This window comes from Tenrec ecaudatus, chromosome 15, assembly GCF_050624435.1.
Source record: "Tenrec ecaudatus isolate mTenEca1 chromosome 15, mTenEca1.hap1, whole genome shotgun sequence".
NCBI classification, from domain to species: Eukaryota; Metazoa; Chordata; class Mammalia; order Afrosoricida; family Tenrecidae; genus Tenrec; species Tenrec ecaudatus.
The window spans coordinates 9,190,547-9,213,348 of record NC_134544.1 but is presented as its reverse complement, the minus strand read 5'-3'; the positions used below and the strand labels follow the sequence as shown (position 1 = coordinate 9,213,348).

General features: G+C 45.6%; 1 protein-coding gene across 1 annotated transcript in view; it reads right to left on the bottom strand.

The window, feature by feature from the left end:
- Positions 1 to 9,090: 9,090 nt before the first annotated feature.
- Positions 9,091 to 22,802, bottom strand: part of TMX3 (thioredoxin related transmembrane protein 3) — a 34,715-nt gene continuing 21,003 nt past the window's right edge. The window contains exons 9-16 of the mRNA XM_075533045.1: positions 21,662 to 21,728; positions 19,666 to 19,764; positions 17,738 to 17,795; positions 17,500 to 17,553; positions 17,121 to 17,177; positions 15,111 to 15,240; positions 13,531 to 13,599; positions 9,091 to 12,828 (exon numbers count right to left, since the gene is read on the bottom strand). Of these exons, the coding sequence (XP_075389160.1) occupies positions 12,520 to 12,828; positions 13,531 to 13,599; positions 15,111 to 15,240; positions 17,121 to 17,177; positions 17,500 to 17,553; positions 17,738 to 17,795; positions 19,666 to 19,764; positions 21,662 to 21,728 (843 nt within the window). The 3' untranslated portion in view covers positions 9,091 to 12,519. The remainder of the gene's footprint in view (positions 12,829 to 13,530; positions 13,600 to 15,110; positions 15,241 to 17,120; positions 17,178 to 17,499; positions 17,554 to 17,737; positions 17,796 to 19,665; positions 19,765 to 21,661; positions 21,729 to 22,802) is intronic.

Here is a 22,802-nt window from a genome sequence, read left to right as displayed (position 1 = left end):
GATCAAGCTGAAATGCCAGATCTGCCTTTGTGTACTGTTGTGGTTGTTAGGTGACATCGAGTTGGCTCTGACTCATAGCGACCCTATGCACAAAAGGACAAAACACTACCCAGTCCGGCACCTTCCTCCTAATTGTCCGTTGTTCGAATCATTGTTGCAGTCACTGGGTCAATCCCGCTCCTTGAGGACCTTCCTCTTTTTTGTGGCCCTTCTACTTTATCAAGCTTGATGCCCTTCTCCAGGGACTGGGCTTTCCTGACATTTCCAAAGTATTTGAGGGGAAGTCTCACCGTCCTTGCATCTAAGAAGCATTCTGGCTTCTTCCAAGATAGACTTGTTCGCCCTTTGGGCGGTACTTTCAACAGTCTTTGCCAGCACCAAATTCAAATGCAGCAACTGTTTTTCAGTCTTCCTTCTGCAATGCCCAACTTTCACATGCATATGAGACAATTGAAAATATCATGGCTCGGGTCAGTCAAACATTAGACCTGGAAGTAACACCCTTGCTTTGTGCCACTCTAAAGAGACCTTGTGCAGCAGAGTTACATAATGCAACACATCTTTTTATTGCCTGGCAGCTGCTTCCATGAGCATTGATTGTGGAAGCAAGCAAGAAAAAAATCCTTAACGACTTCAATCTTTTCTCCATTTATCACGATGCTATTACGTATTGGAGCAGTTGTGAGGATTTTGGTCTACTTGGCATTGTGTTGTAGTCCACACTGAAGGCTGAGCTCTCTGGCCTTCATCAGCAAGTGTTTCAAGTCCTCCTCCCTCTCATCAAACAAGGGTGGGTCATCTGCATATTGTAGATGGGGAGTAAACCTTCCTCCAATCCTGCTACCAAATTCTTCTTCATATAATTCAGCTTCTCTGGTGATCTTTTCTGCACGCAGATTGAATGAATATCGAGGGCCGTAGGAGGTATCTAAAGGCTCAGAGAAATTAACATGCTAGAGAGACATCCTCGGGTTGGGCCCACAGTACCACCCATTGAGTGCTCAGAGGATACACCTTTCACAACAATGAGGAACAAATTTGTGCAGGGGTCCCAGCATCCTTGAAAACTGCTGTGATCGCTACTTGATGTAAGTCATATTTGGGGGTGGTAACCACCACACTATCTGAATTAACACACCTAAATACAATGGAGCTGATTGGAGGCCTTGGTGATAGTGACCAAGTAGTAGCACTTTAGTTGACAAAGACATGGTAGGTATGGTCACTGTAATGGACAGCAGAGTCGAAGCAGTAAGCAGAGTAGTCCCACACTTGTATGGGCTGGTGGTATTGGATACTTAGTCACAGTGTTCCTAGGCGTGGAATGAATAGGAAGCGAACTAAATATTTCCCGGATGTGTACAAGCAGGAAGCTTCCAGATCAAATGAGTGGTGGTCTAATTCGAATCTCTGTCACTTCTCAATTTACATACTTGATCCAGTTTAGAGCTCACAACCCCCTTGAACAAAAGAGAGACTTGGACCCCTTAAGGAATGCCCCTACTAGGCTTCCAAATATATATATTGTTCATCATTCTCCCAGCCTTCTGCAAAGAGATCAATGTCCTTTTACAATAGGGATGAAGGGGAAAAATAATATTTTTCAGGGATTGCTGAACACTGGCTCTGAAATGATACTGATTAAACAAACAAACCTCAAAACTCACTGCTATTGAGTGAGTTCTGACAACATAGCACTCCTATGGGTCAGTTTAGAAGTGCCCATGTGAGTTTCCAAGACTATTTTTAAAAATCATTTTATTGAGGACTCTTATAACTCTTATCACAATCCATGCATATATCAATTGTGTAAATCACATTTGTACATTCATTGCCCTCATAATTTGCCCTCATAATTCTCAAAACATTTAAGCCCTTGGCATCAGCTCCTCATTTTCCCCCTCCCTCCCCATTGCCCCCTCCCTCATGAACTCTCGATAATTTATAAATTAATATTTTGTCGTATCTTACACTGTCTGACACCCGCTTTTCTGTTGTCCGTTCCCCAGGGAGGAGGTTATATGTAGATCCCTGTAATCGGTTCCCCCTTTCCACTCCACTCTCCCACCCCCCTTCCCGGTATCACCACTCTCAGCACTGGTCCTAGGGATCATCTGCCCTGGATTCCCTGTGTTTCCAGTTCCTATCTGTACCAGTGTACATCCTTAGGTCTAGCCAGATTTGTATGGTAGAATTGGGATCATGATAGTGGCGGGTGGGGGTGGGGTTTTAGAGGAAGCATTTAGGAACTAGAGGGAAGTTGTATGTTTCATTATTGCTACACTGCAACCTGACTGACTCATCTCCTCCCTGCAACTCTTCCGTAAGGGAATGTTCAGTTGCCTACATATGGGCTTTGGGTCCCCACTCCGCACTCCCCCTCATTCACAATGATATAATTTTTTTTTGTTCTTTGATGCCTGATACCTGATTCCTTCAACACCTCGTGATCACTCAGGCTGGTGTTGGCTTTATTGCTTCTGAGCTAGATGGCTGCTTGTTTACCTTCAAGTCTTTAAGACCCCAGACGCCATATCTTTTGATAGCCGGGCACCATCAGCTTTCTTCACCACATTTGTTTATGCCCCCATTTGTCTTCAGTGCTCATATCAGGGAGGTGAGCACACAAGATTTTTTGTTCTTTGATGCCGGATAACTGATACCTTTGGCACCTCGTGATCACACAGGCTGGTGTTCTTCTTCTATGTGGGCTTTGTTGCTTCTGAGCTAGATGGCCGCTTGTTTAACTTCAAGCCTTTAAGACCCCAGACACTATCTCTTTTGATACCATCAGCTTTTCCAAGACTAACTTTTTATGGGAATAGAAAACTTCATCTTTCTCTCATGGAGTGCCTAGTGGTTTTTAACTGTATACCTTGAGATTTTCAGCCCAACATATAACCACTGCAACACATCATTGTGATCCACCAGTCAGAATAGGGGCATATGGAGGCCAGGTTATTAATGAAATCTTAGTTCAGGTTCATCTCACAGTGAGTTCCCAAGCCAATCTTACAGAGACTTCCCCAGTTCCAGAACACATCCTTTAAACAGTTTCATTCCCTAAGCCAATCATAGACTTCTCCAGTTCGAGAACACACCCTTTAAACAGATGCACTCAGCAACTGGTAGAATCCCCAAGTTGGATCTCTGAAATGTGGAATAAGGTCTATTTTGCTAGGAAAAGCCAAGTCAAAGCCGTTAGAAGTTTCTCTGCCTAGGGAAATTGTAGACCAAAAGCAATACTGCATTCCTAGAGGGAATTGTTAGAATGTTTGCTACCTTATCCCCATCCAACTCACCTGTTTGGCTTGTGAAAAAATGAATGCCTTTTTGAGAGTGACAGTGGCACAGAGTAAATGTAACCAGGTACTAAACTCGGTACACTTATTATTTCAGATTTGATGTCATTGCTTGGTATTCATACATCACCTGGGACCTTGTATGCAGTTATTGATGTAGGGAATGCCTTTTTCTAAATTCTGCTTACAAAGGGCCACTGGAATCTGTGTGCCTTCAGTGGCAAGGCTGGAAGCAACCCCCAGTGTCCTACTGTAGGGGCATATCAACTCTGTAGCCCTAGGTCATAAGTCAGTGTGCAGGTACCTTCATACCCTTGTCCTCCCACAAGACATCACACTGGTCCGTGACATTGATGCCGTGGTGCTCATTGAGCCTAGTGAAATAGAAATAGCAATGATTCTAGACTTAATGGCAAGACATTTGTGTGCTACAGGCTAGAAAGCCAACTCACTAAAAATGCAGGTGCTTTCCAAATCACTGGAAGTTCTAGGAGCCCAGTGGTGTGAGGCATGTCAAAATATTCCTTCTAAAGTTATTATTTCATCTAGTGAATAGGCTTCCAAACTTATTTGGCCCATCATTCCATTTTCAGGAAGATAAAAATTACTCAGCACCCAATGGTGATTAAAAAGGTATGCAGCCCATAATCCAGGATGAAGTGTAGGTATCTGCATTTGCAGCCACCTTTGATCATTCTAGCACCCCCAGTGGCCGCTATTGCCCTCTCTGGGAAACACTGATTCTAGCCCTTCACACATTTAGAAAGGAGATGAACTGCCTTCCATTTGCAGTCAGTCAAACAGAACAAGGGGGGTGGGGTGGGGAATACTGCATGGCTTAAAATCAGGAAAGCTGTGCATCAGGGTTGTATCCTATCACCATATTTGTCCAATCTGTATGCAGAGTAAATACTCCAAAATCCCGGACTATAGGAAGAACATGGCATCAGGACTGCAGGAAGGCTAGCAACAACCTGCAATGTGCAGGTGATCGCCTTGCTTGATGAAAGTGAGGAGGACTTAAAGCGGCTGTTGATAAAGATCAAGGATTGCAGCCTTGATGATGGATTACAACACAATGTAAGGAACACCCAAACCCTTACAACTGGACCAATAGGGAGCATCACGATGAATGGAGAAAAGATGGAAGTTATCATGGAATTCATTTCGCCTGGCTCCGCAACGACCCTTCACACTGGGTAAATCTGCTGCCAGGACCCTTTAAAGTAATTGAGGGCAAAGGTATAATTTTGAAGACTAAGGTGAGCTTGACCCAAGCCATAGTACTTTCAATCACCGGAGAAGAATGGATGCATTTGAATGTCGCTGTGGCCTGCCAGAAGCACAAGCGATTCTCTCTTGGAAGAGGTAAAGCCGGGGTAGTGTCCTTAGCATCAACGATGATGAGATTTTTGTCTACATACTGAGGGCATGTCATCAGGAGGGCCCATGCCCTGGCATCGGACAACCTATTTGGTAATGGGGAGGGGCAGTAAAAAGGAGGAAGTCAGGCCCTCAACGAAATGTATTGACACAGCTGCTGCAACAACGGACTCAAACATCACAACCCCCAGGAGGTCTGGGCAGTGTTTCTCTGTTGCGCCTCAGGTCGCTCAATGGCACCTAACCACATCATGCCTGGTGAGCCTCTTTGGCTTTTAAGGTAACACATTCTGTATTTGGGTGTGTCCATATAGATCCAGTGACTCACAAAGATGCTAGCTTTGAATGGGGGTCCAGAACAAGAGCAGGCTTCCCACTGGCCAAGGCTAACTTGGTCCCCGCCTCTGCTGAATGCCCATCCTTCCAGAATCTCTGATGCAGTCCAACTTCCTAGACAGGAAGCTGCATTTGACCCAGGTCCATGGTCTAGAAAAGCATCGCACCTGACAATAGACGACACGTGTTGAACGAGACTCCAGTCCCACCCTCAGGGCGTTAGATGCTCCTGGCCTCTTGCCTTAAGTTCCTAAATGGATTTCTTGGTGCACATGATCCTCTTGGGACCAGCTTCTGGTGCAACAAAACCATTTTAAGACTGTGTAGAAGAAAAACAGCCAGGGCTGTGATTTTGGACTTACATTTCATTTGCTGTACACATACCTCTCAAGCTCATGGCCAGAAGGCGGAGCTCAGATGCACAATTGTCACTTGTGTCTCCCACTTGGTGCTGGCACAGCAAAACCTAAGCCAGGTGACAGCACGCCCTGGCTGGATTATCGCCAACGACCTTGTTGGCAGCAATCAAAATCCACTCTGGAGCTGCTGCTGCTGGGCTGGCAGGCTGTGCCCGGGAGGTCAAGGTTGCGGTGTCATCAAGGGGCATTGAAGCGCATCATGCCCTGGCCCGCCTTGACCTCTGCATGCTCAGACCACAATAGCAAAGCGCACAGCCTCTCTCAAAGGCACTGATGCCTTTTGCCCCTAATAATCGTCCACCGCTGGCTCACAGCTTGGAGTGCCATGTCCAAAGCAGCGGAAGTTCTGGTTTCAAGTACTTCATCCAAGTCATGCCAGAGATGTTCCAGGGGTTTTGCTGGGTTTAATAAATTGCCTGAAAATCTCAGAATCATTTTGATATGCACTACTCCTAAGGGTCTCTGGTTTAAAAGATAGTAATTAATAGCAAAGGCCAAGCATTTGATAGTGTTGACATTTATAGAAGAGTCAATTCCTTGTTTCCATAATATAAGAGGGGGGGAGAGTTACTTGGTTACCTTTGCAACATTTACATTAATTACTTTTCCTTCAGTAAGCATTGAAAGACTTCATTCTGCTAGAGATCTATGACCTTAACAATTCAGTCACTGAAAATAGCGATTCATACCTTCTAATAAACAGGCTCTTCTTTTTAACAAACAGAATGAAGCCTGCCTGATGTGCAATGGAGAAATAATGGGGGCCTGGTGGCACAATGGGTTAAGTACTGGACTGCTAGCCACAGACTGCTGGTTAAAATCCTACCAGACAATCTGAGGGAGGGAGACAAGGCTGTCTGCTCCCAAATCCAAAGATTGCTAGTCTCAGCAACGCTACAGAGAGAGGGTCACTGTGAGTTGGCATAAACTTGATGGCAATGGGCTTGATTTTGGTTATGAAAGAAGAGGAGTCAGGTTGGTTAGGCATGCCATCTGGCCACTGCCCACCATCTGTGCATTAGCGGAGGGAGCTACAAGACAGGCTGTGGGCAAGAGAGGTGTGATGGCTGGGAGGCTATATTCAACATTCTAGTTCTTCTGGGCCACCGGTCTTTTTCCTGGTTATTCTCTCTTCCTTACAAGAGATTAAACTTGGGGAGAGGAGATAGGTTTGTGAAGAAAGGAAATGGGTCTTTCCGTTCAGTAGCAGTGCTGCCTCCAGCAGAAAGCAAGCTGGAAGCTCCCCTCCTGGGTAACACTCTATCCAAACTCCCGGAATATCACAAGAAACAGACCACGTATGCTGGGGATTCTACCAAGTCCCATCAAAGCCCAGCCTTTGTACACACAGAGGCAACAGCAGCACCAGCCACTGCAGGTCCTAACCAACTTCTCTACTAAGAAAGGAATGGGGTCTCATCCCCCTTCTCACCATCTGGCTGAGCCAATGGGATCACGAGCAAGAGGTTAAATAATTTGTTTAAAATTAATGTTACTCATTCATTCTATTCAAATCTGACCCTTATCTCCCAAGGCCTTCTGAACTACACTTCCTATTTAAGAACTCAGCTTCTGGATTTTCTACCCCACGGCGAGCTGTTGATCTCATAGCTGTGGATCTCATCCATGAGGGAGATGAGACACAGAGTAAGGGCTGGGCGATGTGTGGTGGAAGAATCGCCGTGTGGGCAGAGGATTTAACATGCTCCTGCCACACCTCCTAGAGGTCCAGCGGTCCCTGTGAAAATTACTAGGATGCACATGTCAATATTAGAATGGCCTCCACATATTTATAAGGACCCCAAGGAAAGTGTCATTGTTTGGGAGACTGCCAATTCAGAAGCTCTGACTATGCTATGAACAACTGTAAATAGGATTGTCTAGGTGTGGATATAAAGCATGGGAAATACAATGTTTACGTTATCTTCAAACGCCAGTAGTTATTTGTGTTTAAGGAGCCAGTGTCTGCTGCATGTGGATATTATTTACAAAGGCTTAATAAACCCAATATTCAACACATTGTTATTGACCCGTCCACGGTGTTTTATTACTGTAAAATCCTACTGACATTTTAGTCTAGAATCCTGTCTCTAGGAAATTCAGACACTTTCCCCATGAAATATAACAAGCTTTTATTGCAATATCTCCAGAGCCTTGATATTCAAAGAAGCGTTTTCATGCGAAATTATCATTGTTGTTTCTTTAACGCCAATTAAGTATATTGTTTGTGGCATCTAATAGCAATTTTAAAGTTCTGGTTATATCTGACATGTTGGGTATTTTAGATGCAAGAGAATAATCTTCAAATCTCCCAGAATGATCCCTTGCAATAAATAGGGATTAAATTGTAGGAAATAGCCGAGTGAATGAAACGCACTAGGATTTCAATCCAATAGCCCTGACCTTTCTCTGTGGTACATGATGGCATGCATTCTCCACGCAGATGAGACAGTGAATTGTCTACACATGGTTAGTGTATGTGCTCCTTTGCCCGTCATTGTACTAAATCCACCTTATGCCTAGCTCCTATAATCCTCCCCGTCCAATGACAGAGAGGTAATCTTCTTCAGATTAGAGGGAAGGCAGCTCAGAACACAGGAAAGAACTTGACTGCAGGCAGGTGGTTCCCTGGAGCTTGCCATGAACAACACCAGACAGCTCACAACAGGGACGGTGCCCTCGTATCCCCATGGACTTCATCGATGGCTGTACAAGCTCTGTCATCCACCAGAAAGCCAGCCTTGCACGCTAGTCCATGCAGTGGACAAGCTCTGTGGGCCCATTTTATGGTTGCCATCTTGGTCATTCCTTTTGGCAAGCAATTTGCAGAAATAAAAAACTTAACATTTGTATAAAAAAGCATGGCCCTTTCATAGTATTTTTCCCCAAAATGATGTTTGGTGGGAGAAACAAACCAGGCAGACATGACTCTTTCTGGCAAGCAGCATGGGCTAACAAGGTCACAGAGTGCCCAAGGTCACTAGGTAGCCGTTGATGGAGTCAAAAATCCAACTGTAAACTAAAGGTGAATATTTTAAAAAAGGAAATAGTGTGGCATCAGACCTTATCAACTTCACAAGGGGAAAGAGACTCAAGATCAGTTTACACCAAAGACTAACCTCTACGTAAGAGATCAGTCATACTGATTCTGACATTTCTACTTCTTCTGACAGGGCACACTGCCCTTCTCAGTTGGGTTTGCTAAGTGGTGCTGATGGCCACAGGGAACTCACAGGGCACACTTAGTGATGGAGCTCATCATGGAAGTAACAACTTACAGGTCAGGCTCAGGAATGACTAGGGCACCACCCTTCGACCAGGATGGCTTCTTGGCCATGCCTCTAGGCAGGCCTCTCTCAGTGACTGCAGGGCAAGATAGATTCCCTCCTGGAAAAATTAATCCTTAAAAAGTATCAGGTTTTACATGGCATGTCAAATATGAAATGCACCAGACTTAGGAACTTTAGGTTTTTGATTTAGAAATTGGTCGGACTACAGCTAGATTACATCTTTAAATTCCCAACATCTGTTCTTAATTGTCAAGGATGACGTACATCTTTGTAGAGGTTCTGTCTTGCTTGCCCCTCCTGCACATAGTACTGGTCATTTCACAAAAAACCAAAAGAAGAGTGTGAAAATAAAACACTGCACACGTTTCCGGTGAATTTATTTTAGAAAAGCAAAGGTTCACCATTGGTGCCATTGGCAGGCCATCAAGAATTCAACAAGTTTGTAATACACATTCAAAACCTTTACATAGTTCAAAATGAAAAACAAACAAAAACTGTCCATTCTTGGACTCACGACACATTCAGAAACAAATAAACAGATAAAATAAAATGGCAAACCTAATCACACAAATTGATCGTCCCAATACTTCACATTGATTTATTTGAACATTTCTGCATAACAAAAACATCAGAGAGGTTTTCCCCTTGCCCTACCTCTATTACTATATGAACCCACGATGAAAATAATTACTTTCCGCAAAAACAAAAAGTTCCTTGAAGCACAAGTAGAAGCCCACCACACTACCAGCAGCCACCGCTGGCAAGTCCTCATACAGACCCAAGAAACAAGCCCCTCCTCCCTCCCGACAGCTGGCACCTTGGGGTTAGCTCCCAATTAGATACCAGGGAGAAGTGTGTGGGAGGAGGAACATTTGGGGTCGGATCCACCTCAAATAAAGTTTATATGAGATTAGCCAGAGAAATGAAACAAACATGCGATTGCTCTCTGAAATATCGGTACGTGTTCTCCGAAGACTGGGCGCAGCAGCAGGCATCTGGAGGAGTTCTGGGTTGCAACAACAGAGCTCTTACACAGGAAAGAGAAGGGGAGCCGCCCAGGGAGGGAAGGGCATTCCCAGTGACACAGATGCAAGCGCCAATGAACCACGCTATCTACCTTCTCCTGTTAGAACCAGTTATTGGAGGTCTGCCTTGGCTCTAAGTATCCAGAAAGGAAAACTGATTTCCTAGTATGCTCTGGTTACACTTGAGCAGGAAAAGCATGTGATCACACGTTTGGAAATTGCTCTGTGAGCAGCCTGACAAACCCTACTGTAAGGAAGAAAACAAGCGGAACCCCCACACGCTGCCCCGTGCCTGTGGACTTGAGGAAGGTCCGTGGCACAGGCAGCAGGAAAGCTTGGAGTGCACAGCAGGGTGACCGGATTGTGTCCTTTGTGCCTCCCACGGAAGCCCCTCGCCTAGAGCTGCTGCGGCAGTGCTTCACAGGCTAAAAGCAGGCGACTCTCAGGCGAGCTCTCGGCGAACACAAAAGCGTACATCCACACAAAGGTATTTGGGGGAGCAGAAATCTCTCTTCACCCGGCGGAGTCTCAGCCTTGGCATCGTTAACCTCCACCCACTGCGACCACAACCCCAGCTTGGCAGGGCCTGGGAGCGAAGATGGGGATGTGCACAGAGCATGCGCACAGTCCGTGCAATGGCTTGGGATGCTGTCAGAAACCCTTGCTATCTCTAGAGGAGGTTTCTTGCAACTGGCAGAAATTTTCCCCACAGTCTGTGTGTGTGGACACTTTAAGACCCAAGATTTTCCTCCCTCCCTTCCAGGAGACTCTCCAGAAGATTCTCTTTTGAGGAAAAACCCAGTCTGTGCCTCTCCAAAGTGAATCTTTATCTTGGGAAGGCAGGTGTGGAAGCTGTTGTGATGAGCCTAACCAGAGGGACCAGAACATGGCCTTCACCTTCTAAGAGTATCCCCCCAACCCCACCCCCCACTGGCTGGAGATGATTCTACCTCATATCATGGAGGTGGCTCCATGCAGACGGGTCTCCAGTTTGCGTGTGAGAACACTGACCTTACTGTGGGCTGAAATTCTGGGACTCTGCTTGTGTCTCATTAGTAAAAACTCACGGTGTCTCAGATCTGAAGCACAAGCATCAAGCTATTCAAGACGAAAAGCAGGCTCAGATAGACACAAGAAAGCAATCACTAGTAATTCCTTTGCTTTAAGATTTGAGTTTCAGCGTTTCGGTTTTGTCATGATGGACAAGGCATCAGAAGTGATATAAACTGTTTCTTAAAAAGTATAACAATGTACAATCAGGGGCTTATGGGGATGGGAGGGGTGGGGGGATGATTAAAAAAGAGCTGATACCAAGAGCTCAATAGAAAGTAAATGTCTAGAAAGAATGAGGGCAACGTATGTACAAACATGCCTGATTCAACTGATGGAAGGATTGTGATAAGAGTTGTATGAGCCCCCAATAAAATGATTTTTTAAAAGTGTTCATGAAAACCTTTACTGTGGCTTACTCCGTTACTCAAGAAACAGCCACCCCAAAAGTGGTGAACCTAAGAAAACTCTCAGGTCAGCTGAAACAAAAGGCTCCAGAGAAAAACAAAACAAAACAAGAAAGAAATCTATACTAAACACACCACACGGTTACTGGAAAAACTACCGGCTTGCAAGTCAGGGCCTGGGGTGAAAGTCCTACAGCACTGTACAGTGGATGGAAGCTGGGAGGCTGGCGTGGCTGAAGGATTCGGGGACAGAGGAGAAAACTAGGGAATCTGGCTACACTGGGCTTGACTTCTGTTGTTTGACATGCTGACAAGGTAATTACTCATATCAACATAGTTACACCAGTTACATTAGCTAACAGACTTGTGGTCAATAAATTTCATATATACATATATACACATATGTAAATATACACACACAATGGAACATAAGTTATCATAAAGAGTGATATATTACTTTTTGAAAAGCAGAAGCTTTTTACCAAAGGAAATTTAAAAAGAAATTCCAAGATATAAAACAGACCAAAAACAAATTAAAAAAACCATAAAGTACACCCTTATGAGGTGGGCTTGGCCAAGGTTAGGCGGGGGAGGCAGAGACCTGCAGTCCTGCGAGGGCACACTGCACACAGCCCGAGCTTCGCCTCGCCTGTCCTATCCCCACACACAGGCCCAGCCACCTGAAAACTTCACGATGATGCGACATTAACAGAAAGGTAACCGGTAACAATTTTTGTCATTTAAAAATGACACCTGAAAAATAACATGATGATGCGATACAAAACCAACGGACTCACTTCAATATTCAGATGTGAAACATGAGTTCTCTTTAGAGTGTGTATTTTTTTCTGAGATTTAATTTTGTCCATATAAATCTTATCCAAAATATATCAGGAGGATGGAAGGGAGGTGGAGGTAAGACTTTTCCTATGGTGAACACGTGTCTTCTACCTGACTGGCCAAGTGAACTATTCTGCCAAGAACCATAACTTTGACACACATATTCAGATAGAAAAACATGCAAATTTAAGTGATCTGTTACAGTGACATCTAGAAAATACACTTGGATGGCAAGTCTTGTCTCCATATGCGTGTGAGGGTCTCTCTGTTCCAGGCACCCCGCCTCCAAACCTCTCCCCTCCCCACCTGTGTATAGGAGGAAGGCCTTTAAGTCATGCCGTCAGTATTACCCACACACACCCATGTTCCCTTCAGCCAGAGTCAGAATTAAACATATCAATTCAATAAATAGACTCTTGAATAAGTGGAAATCCTAGCCAGTCGGTGCTTCCTGCTACCGACGGGGCTCAATCTTTCTTCTTGTCAGCTGCGTCCTTGGGAGGGGGCACTGCCTCAGGCGGTGGCACCGCCTCAGGTGGCACAGCCTCAGCCGGTGGCACCGCAGGCTCCAAGCCATTTGCCTCCTGATGCTCCAGCCTCTCCATCAGGTCTTGGTTCTCCAGGGCCTCCAGCTCACTTTTGGTCAGCTCGTAACGGTCTTCCATGTATCCTCCGTCCGAGTCCGCCGAGTAGATGCCATAGCACATGATACTGATGACACCCAGTGGCAATCCGAAGAGAAAGCAGCCCATGAGCGGTGAGCTCTTGAAAATTGACTGTGGGGAGAGAACAGACAGACATTCACTCGCTCCCTCTCAGAGACAGGCACACGGGGACTCAGCCACAACTGCTTCTTCCAAATTACAGCTCAGATGGCTTCCATACATGCTGAGTACAGGGACACTTGGGGTCCGACCCTAGTTTGCAATGTGTTCCTGCCCTCCTTGTGGCCGGCCCTGAATGACTGGCCAAAAGAAGGAGAACACAGTGTATACCTTCTTGGCTAAGTTGTACTCAGAATAAAGAAAATATAGGAATAATAAAAAAATGAACTTCAGTTCCCGTGAAATAAGGTCAACATTTGCATAGTCATTAAGTTATTGTCGGAGATACAAATAGTGTGCATGCATGTGTGCTGATGTACCCCCAGCTAGTAATAACTGAGACAGATGCCAAACTCCCCATCGCCGTTTCTGGCGGGCATCGATCCCCCTCCAACAAACCACACAGTAGTTCTCTCGGCCAGCTGAACCCTCTGGGCTGGGAAGATTCTGCACTTCCTTTGTCATCACAGCTAGTCATCCTACTGTCCCCTAAATGAGGCCATTTCATAATCTAAGCACTGACTGATCGAGTATCCTGCAAGGTAAAAAGACCCGTTTCCTCATCCTGCTGTCATTCCAATTTACCACCATTAGGCAAAGAGGTACCTGCTATTTTGAATGATCAAGGGCACTGAACAGACTGTTATAACTTACCAACACGGTAGTCCTCGCATCAAACATTATTCTTTTCAATCTCTGCAAGATGCTGTCCCCTCCTTGGGCCTTCAATTTAACAGGGGAAAAAACAAAACAAAACTTACTGAAGTACCGTTCCCTCCTCTTTCTATGCTACCTCAACCAGCACAGGTTGAAAGGTGCCATGAGCCCCAAGCCTGGTAAGCCCTGGGCCTGGCCCTGAGCAGAGAGCCCGAGCTAGAGCAGAGACGGGGCTCATTCCCTAGCAGGAGAGGAGCGGCGCAGAGGACGGAGGCCGAGGGAGGCATCCTTGTTCCTGATGGTCTCAGTGTGCATGCATGCTGGTCACAGTGACCAGCCCCCGTGTTCTACAGGGAGTCATGTTTCTGGAAACTGCCAACAGAGCTCGCGCAACCCCTCACCAGGCCCAGCAGGTGCATCCACTGGGAAGTCTTACTCTGTGACCAAGGGGACGGCGCTGACTTCCCAGCCTTGACCCAAAGTAGCAATCCTTGTTGGATGCCAGCCAACTTGTGCACAACTGAAGCGGAAGGGAAGTGACACCGGACTCCAGGACAGCAAGGGCAGCTTGTGCTTTCCCCCGTTTCCGCTGAATGAAGGCGTATGCGGCACCCTATTTACCCAGGGAATGGTGTCACCCTCGCTGTGTGTGGAACCCGTTTTGCAGAGAATTCATTGAGAGAAAAGGAATGCATGCCGTCATTATGCGGTGACACATTTTTCAGGACTGCCTTTCATACTTCCCCTAGGGTTCCGGGTTCCCAGTACATCCATCTCTGAAGAGACTGTGGTCCTAACAGCTGAAGCCGATTCTACTCTTGGACCCAGAAAGGCACAAACTACATGAAATCCAGCACTGCTAGTGCCCCACAGAGGAGCTTTGGTGGCCCAGCAGGTTACACATCTGGCTGTTAACCCAGAGGTCAGCAGTTCGAACCCACCAGTCCTTTTGCAGAGCAGGATGAAGCTCTCTGCTCTCATAAAGAAAGAGATACAGTTCTGGAAACGCACAGGGGCAGTTCTACTTTGGCCTGCAGAACTCCTGGGAGAGAGAAGCCACCTGATGGCAGTGGGTGTTGTCTGTCTAGTTTATGGCCCACAAGCTATACCACAAGTTGTCCTGGTTCACGCACTGGGCTGTGATCTTCAAGGCTGGCAGTTCAAAAGCACTGGCAGCTCCTCGGGAGAAAGAAGGGGGCTTTCTACTCCCATAAATAGTCTCAGACATGCACAGGAGAAGCTCCAGGCTGGCCTAGGGCATTGTTATCAGTCGGCATTGACCTGATGGCAGCAATGTGAGGTTTTGGAAGCTGTGCTTCCAGAAAGTCCCACACTGTACTAATCCCTTTCTCCTTGAATTTGAATGCCAGCATACGCCCCAATACCAGGACCACCCAAATCTCCACCGCATTGGCTCCTCCGGAGAAGGAACCTGTGTCCTCTGTGCTGAGGTGTCTCTGTCCACTCTAAGGGAGAGAAGCCTGGACAGAGTCTACCCCAGGTGACACCCGTAGCTGTGTCAGACCGGCAGGAGGCGAACGTGCCACGTGCCCTCGCCTCTCCCTGCCACGGCTCACCTCCACCGTGCCGTTCAGAATGTTGTCAATGAACCGGACCATGTCATGGGCGTCCCTAATCTGTCTGTCCAGTACATAGTATTGTTGGTTTGAAGTATTCAGCACAACCACCGTCGGCACCTTCAGTTCACTGAAAAACATGACAGCAAAGAAATACAAAAGCACATTAAACACACAGAGAGCAAACACCAGTAGAGCGCAGTCACCACCGTTCTAAACGGAGGCACCAAGCATGCCTCCCCGGGCCTTCGTCAAGACACGCTCCACAGGCCCGTTGACTCGGTGTGCACCTGATCATCACGGGAAGACACTGTGGTCTGCCGGGCAATCTGAAGTCTATGAAAAAGCAGGGCTACCGTGACTCTTCATGAACTCCCTGCCCACGTCCAGGCAGCATTAGCCTTGTTTAAGTAACACCTCAAAAGGTGTTCACGGGCCAATGTTTTCAGGAGGTGAGTGTGCTATTTCTGCAATAAACTCTGTCATCAAGGCAACACGGATTCATAGCGAGTGCCCTGTGGATTTCTGAGACTGTGACTGCGTCTGGGTGTAGAATGGCCAGTCTTTCTCCCGCACGCTGACTGGTGGTTTCGGACGGTCGACCATGTGAATCACAGCCCGACACATAACCCCAATTCCAACTAGTGGAATCAACACTTATGTACAAATATCTGTTTACAATCTCGTTTTCAATCCTCATTTTACGACTTGCAGTTATTGTACTTGGAAACGTGGAGTGTGAAACACTAATACCTGAGCTCTCAGAATCCAATCAGGCAGAGGTGCATTTAATACAGAGCTGACCCAGTGTGCAAAGCGAAGACCACAGCAGGCTGAAAACATGAACAATTCAGAAAAGGGGTCACCCTGCGCACCGTGCCAGAGGCATGCCACGCTCCACAGAGGGCCCAGTTGGAGCCCTCTATGAAGAGTCTCACTGAAAGACGCACTCTAGGTACAGTAATATGCCTTCCCCTGCCGTACTGCGTCTACGTGAGGGTGAATGGTATAGCTGAGTTGTGTGTATGGTTCATTTGTAAATTCCATTTAAACAGCTACCTAATTTAAAACAGCACTGAGAGCCCGCAACAATTTTATTTTCTCCTTTAAGGAGGGTTTGATATAGTGTGTAGACTTAAAACACAACACTTAAGAAAGGGAGAGTATGCATCATCCACCTCCACATTATATTACGTTTACAGGCTAACAAATTCCTTGATTTTCAATGGGGTTCCCTGGCCACCACAACTCAGTCACTTCCACTTATAAACACAAGGCTTCAAGGGGTCCGAGGATGGTCTCCTTTACTCTGATCTGCATTCCCTGCCCACAAGGAGGCGCAGGGTGACTTCTATTGCCTGTGAGGTCTTAGAGTGTGCAGGTCCTAAGGACTTGGTACGTTGTCTAATTAATGATTGGAAATTTCTAGTATTTGATGGTTCACCTTTTAATGGCTTTAACAGCTATAGGGGTGTCCTGTTTAACTCTTGCTCCAAGTGATGTGGGTCTTATCATCTTTGTCTGCCTTGTCTGAGAGTTTATCAATCGAAAGGGTGCAAGAATTAGCAAGAATTAGCATTTTTGTTTCATGTTATTCCATTTTAAATTGCTTTTTGAACTCATTACAACCTCCCACTTGCTTTGGCTTTATTTTGCTCTACCTGTTCTAGTTTCCTGAGGTAGGTCTTGGTTTGTTTTCTTCAGACTCTTCCTGACTTTTAATCAGCCATCAGTGCTAAGAATTTCCCCTCATAGCACAGTTTGAACTGCATCCCACATTTAAAAAAATTGTTTTATTAATCAAATTTTCCATAACACTGAATCATGAGCTAATCTGTGTTGTAGTATAAAACAGTATTAAACTTCAGTAGGATTTGAATGTGAAATTGAAAATGAAAGTATTTGATGATAATATCTGCATCCAAATATGTCAATTAGTTCAGATGTACCCTTTTGTCCTCAGAAACTGAAATTTCAAATGCTAGGAAAATCAGTTAGCAGTTCACTTACTCCATCAGCAAGCTATTTATATATTCGTTTCCATCCATATGGCCAAAGTGGAAATCCCTGAAACCAGCAACGAGAAGAGAGGATTAGATACCAACAAACAGGGCGAACAGTCCAAAGACTGGAACTTCAGGGCTTGCGCATCACTGTACACAAGAACACTATTGTGAAACACACAGAATTGTCGAAAGAGAATGTGAATCCCATCAGCTTTCAGTCATAATCACACGATACACAATTGTAACAACTTAGTTCACTGATTCACCTTTGAAAGTACAAAATATTTCTACTGTTGTTTCATTAGAATATAAAACATAATCATTAGAATACAAAACACAACTGGATAAAACAAAAAGAAACTTGCAGAATCTAAAGTACCTACCTACGGAAGTGGGCTTTGTAATCTTGGGCAACTTCCTTAATAACTGACTTTAATCTGTGGAAGAATAAATAAATGAACATTTCACCTCCTATCTTGAAAATTCAGTAACTAAATTCTAACATCTGCTACCCTAGCTAAGTGCTGCAGGAAAAATAAGAGACCGTATAAAATATCTGAAGCCCTGTAAAATCTGAACTGCATGACGTTTGAAGCTTAAAACTATTTCAAGGTACTATACCTGGTATGTTCAATTGATGTATTTTTCTCATCAATAACTGCAATAACCACAAGCTTTCCTGAAATTAAGAATGACATATCTAATTTCAATAACACTCATTATGCAAAGTTTTCATTTATGCTTTTCTCGTGGATGGAGAATTAATAAAGAATGTTTCCATAGAATGTAATTCCAACCATCCTAGACACGTTAAAACTCCATTCTGCAACAATGCAAGGTCACAGAAAAAAGCAATGAAGGAGCAGACTTCAATCCCTCCAAAATGTGAATGGTAAATATTTTTTATAAAACATCCATCCTAAAATTCATAATTTCCCCCAAACATATCTTAAAACTCAACCATGGTAAGTTATTGGGAACAACAGCCATAGGAAAGGGTTGCTGAATCAATGGATTCCAGGAGCGGCAGTGGCTGTGGAAGAATGGTGCGCAACATCAAGAGGATTTCAGCCAAGCCTGTTCTCTGCAGGGCCACAGATTACAGCTTGCCACTATCGGTTACCATTTTAACTCTAGCGTGGCTGATTAAATCAGACTCATTTTTTTGGTGTCCTCTATGGAGGCAGCAGGACACTGACTGTGGAGTCAGGGATCTGGACATGGCCAGCCTGCAGAGCCTACTGTGGCCCAGTCACAAGAGAAGGAGGAAGAGGAAGAGAAGGAGGAGGAGGAGGAGGATCAGCACTAAATGTCTGAGACCTTCTGTGCAAAACTATTGGAAGAATATCTGGCTTAGGGCAGGGACAAGGATGTCCTTGTTAATTCAAAGATCTTCCATTCTGGTCCCCACGTCTTAATGATCCTTCCCCTAAGACCAGACTGATTACACACTTACTGTAAATTGTGCATGCCTCAAATCACCCCACCCTGTGCTTAAACATTAGCATTGTGATTATTTTCCTTTTAAAAATAGTTTCATTGACTATTTTGGGTTTGATTTCGACACTTCAACACTGCCTCTTCAATTTTCAAATGCCTCGTGAGTTATTTTCCAAAAGCCTACAACGTACAGGACATGAGCCCAGCGGCCGAGAGGGTTAAAGGCAGCAGGGGCACTGGCCACACGGTCCTGGAACAATCAGGGTAATGAAAGTGTCACCCCTGAGCCAGTTACGGAGGACACTGGTGAGCACAGCCACATGCAACCCTGCCCTTGGGGGGCTTGGCGGGGGGCACACAAATGGTCACACAAACAAAGTGAAGGTGGACATTAGAGGGAACTAACGTTGTTTGAGGTGGGAAGAGGACTTGTCAGAGACCGTTTCCTAAGGCAGCAGTGTTGGGTCTGAAGCTGCGGGATGAGTCAGAGGTAACTAACTACATTTTATGGGGAAAGGAAAATCTTGTTGTTCCTTCACTCTCTAACTACGTTTCCATTCTATTTATCATGAACTTGAGAATGGAAACAAATGTTAACTATACAGTCACAAGACAATTCCTCCTAAATTTTACAGAAGACCAAGCCATTAGTGTAGCTTCTTAGCGCTTTCTTCTCTGCATCCACATTTTATTTTGCTTGTTTGTCGTTTCTAGTCCTGTCATGTCAGGACTCCATGCCCATGTGATTCCTGTTTCTTCTCCACAGTAATACAGGCGTACCCCAAAGGTCCTATACTATATTCTAACTACCACCACACAGCCAGCCCTGTGTCAGTAACTCAGTGGCTACCTTTCTAATTTCTTTACCATTCAAGGTCTCTGTTCTCCTAGCCCCAGAAGCTCTATAGTGAAACAGTAGCCAGTCTTAGAGCCACATAGAAAGGTAGACTGGTCATAATACTCGACGGCATTCTCTTAAAGATGAGCATTCCCACCAAAATAATGAATGCTGTTTCCAGTGGGAGCCTACACAATCAGGGTGAAGCGCTCTGATAAGGGGCACGGTGGGGGCAGGGGGCGGGGCATGACGGGGGCTGCACCGCTGTCACCTGTGTCTCCAAGCTCATACAGGAGGAAGCCATCCACCGTGAGGTAATTCTGAAACCGCTCCCTGGTGATCCAGGACTCCAGGTCGCCGTCCTCAAACTCTGCGCACAAAGCCAGGGGACACGGGATGTGAGGCTACCACATGCACAGCTCACTAGACACGAAACGCCCGGCTCGGACGCATCTGAAAGCCACTGCTGTCCGTCTCAAGAATGTACTCTAACAAACCACCAGGGGGACCACGGAAAATCATTTACAATTGCTCACTGTAGTGCTATTAAAACGAATCAAGATGGAATAACAAACATATCGTAATATGAAATCATTACAGTAAATTAGGGTACATGTTGAGGGAGACAATATAGAGACTGAAAAACAAACACAAAAAAAATCTGATGGAAGTATTGCAAATTGAAAGCACGTCTGTAAGAGCTACAGCCTGGCTAGTTCGGGCTGAGGAAGGATGGCGGAGACCAGCCTCGGACTGCGGCATGATGGGTAATCATCACACTTTCATAGCTCTCTTCATTTTAGGACATTTCTATTGTGAGGTGACATGTTTTCTTCCCGTGTGCAACACACACGCAGTCTTTAAACAACCCCAAATCCTTCACCTGCTAAGCAGATAGAATTAAGCCTAACGAATATTATGTCCTGATTAGAAAGACAATTTTAAAGTCACTCTGAAAAACTGGTTTTTATTACTAAAACTGCACGAAAAGGAAGTAATGTAAACCAAATAGCTTCCAAAGTCTGCCAAGTCTTGCAGGATGTCTGATGACTGTGCCATCGATTTCTAAGAGGTGTGCGTGGCCGAACAAAATACTTTCAAGTTACCAATCCTACTAAATCAATGGCAAGTCAATACTAATATGAACATTCAAAATGGTGCCTGTTTTATCTACAGCATGAAGCACACTCTAAACACAAACTTCAATGTTTCCCTTGAAACGTAAAAAGCCTTGTTTCCTTAAAAAAAAATTGACCCTCTCTGTCAAGGACTTTAATTAGATCCCAATCAGATTGACACCATCCAGTTCTTCTGGTCTCTAGGCAGTAGAAACTGCAGTTCTTGTGGTCCATTAGAACAAATCAGCCACTATGTACAAACTGTCCTCTCTGTGGGAAACACTATGTGCATACTAATATGTGCATGTTGCTGGGTGGAAATTTGCTCTGTAAGCTTCCACCTGACAAACAACAATAAAAACAATGCATCAAATACTTCCCAGTGATACTGGGGGTTTGCTACAAGGGCCTAGTGCACGTCAGGGCACAGCCGGGGAACTGCCAGTGTCAGTATTAGATGACACCAAGAAACCAATCTTGATTCTGTGTGGTGGTACAATGGCCTGTGGTTAACTGATGAACGAGGTCATTTTGTTAAAAGAGCGCACTGAAGCACACAATGATGAAAGTCTGGGGTTTGCTTTAAAATACGTCAACAAAAGGGGTGAAAAGAGTTGATGCAAATGTGGTAACCGTTGAGACTAAGTGATGAGTACATGAGCTCCCTGATTTCACCATCTCCTTTCTTCATGCTTGCTAGCCTAATGAAAATACAGAACGCCGAGTTCTTGATTCAGTGACAGCACGGCAGTTAACAGCTGGCGGCTGAGAAGAGATGCAGCTGCGGACAGGTGTGGGGCTGGAGCACCTTCAAGCTGTCCTAGGTGTTCGCCTGCTTGGGTGTCTGCAATGCCAGGCACGGTTTTTCAGTTTTCACTAAGGTAAATACCTTAAAGTAACAATGTATAGTAATTGCAAGAGTCCACTTCTCAAAAAGACAAATAGTTCAGCAACAAGATAATTCACAGCTCTGAATGAAGGGGCACTAGGTGGAAAATGTTGAGGCGCAGAAACAAGTCCCCCTTAGCTGCTTGATGAATGGATGGGGAGGTAGGTGGCAATCCCCTCCACACAGTCTCCCGTCAACCCGAGGCCCACCGATGCAGCCCCTGTTGACACTCCCATCAGCCTCGATTCCTGGGAACTCACCGTCATAAATGAAGTACGTGTCATCTTTGAAGACGAGCACAGCAGGCATCTCTCTCAGCACCACGGACTGCAACAAGCAGAGGTTTAAACAACTTTCTATCGTTAAATAACTGGACACCTAGGACTGCACAAGTATCGAGGGGCACTAGAAGAAAAAAATCAACTACCAAAAAAGCCACACCACATCGCGAGGTGAGGAAAGGTCAGAGTCAGAGGTGGAGGGTGGGCTTTGTGCTCATCTGCATGTCTGGCCCCAGCCTGGGCCTATTGCCCCGTTATAAGTGGGAGTGGGTTGGGGGAGTGACCTCCCGGACTCCTCTTGGAGAAACAGATGGAGGGACACCTGGGACAAGAGAAGGGGGGCCAGTGAGCAGGTGGAAAGGCAGAGGCTAACACTGGGCTCTGACCCCCCTGCCCCACATCCTGTCTGTGTGCAGCAAGGAACACAGGGCTGCAGCAGGCTCACGTCGCAGAGGGGCTTCGTGGGCTCTCTCAGGGACATAAGTGAGCACGCTGTGTCAACTGTAGGCAGCTCTGAGGCCGAGTGTCAACTGACAACCAACCTGAGAATTTTCTTCTCTAAGACCAAGGGCAAGCTGGTGACCAGACTGTCACTCAGAAGCACCTGTGCTGTAACTCTTCCAAGAGTAAAGTGACACTAAAGAACAAATACCAGAGCAGAAGTGAAGCAATGAAGGCCCGTCACACAGGATTGCTGCATGAGAGGAATATTGGACTTAATACCCTGTAAGCCTGGACGCAAAAGTAAACAGAACAAACAACCACAATAAAAACCTATTTCAAGATGATTTTAAAGTATGGACAAAGGAGGGTTTATCTCAGAACAGAGGAAAGAAAATAAAAGGACAGGACTTGGATACACAACTATCAAAACACAGCACCATGGAACCGGCCAACTAAAGGGAGAGGGAGGCTTCACCATCAAACCACCGTCCTTCACCTGCTCACCCACAAAGGGGCTAGGGAATGCTGATGACTGACATCGCTCTTTCTCAGGGGCACTGGCACCACCAGATGCAAGGCTGCACATAACCAAACACTAAGCTTCAAATGTTGGGGCGCCCACAGAATGATGGGCTTTGTCTTTATTTGGATATTCTCCACGGGAGTAAAGATTCCA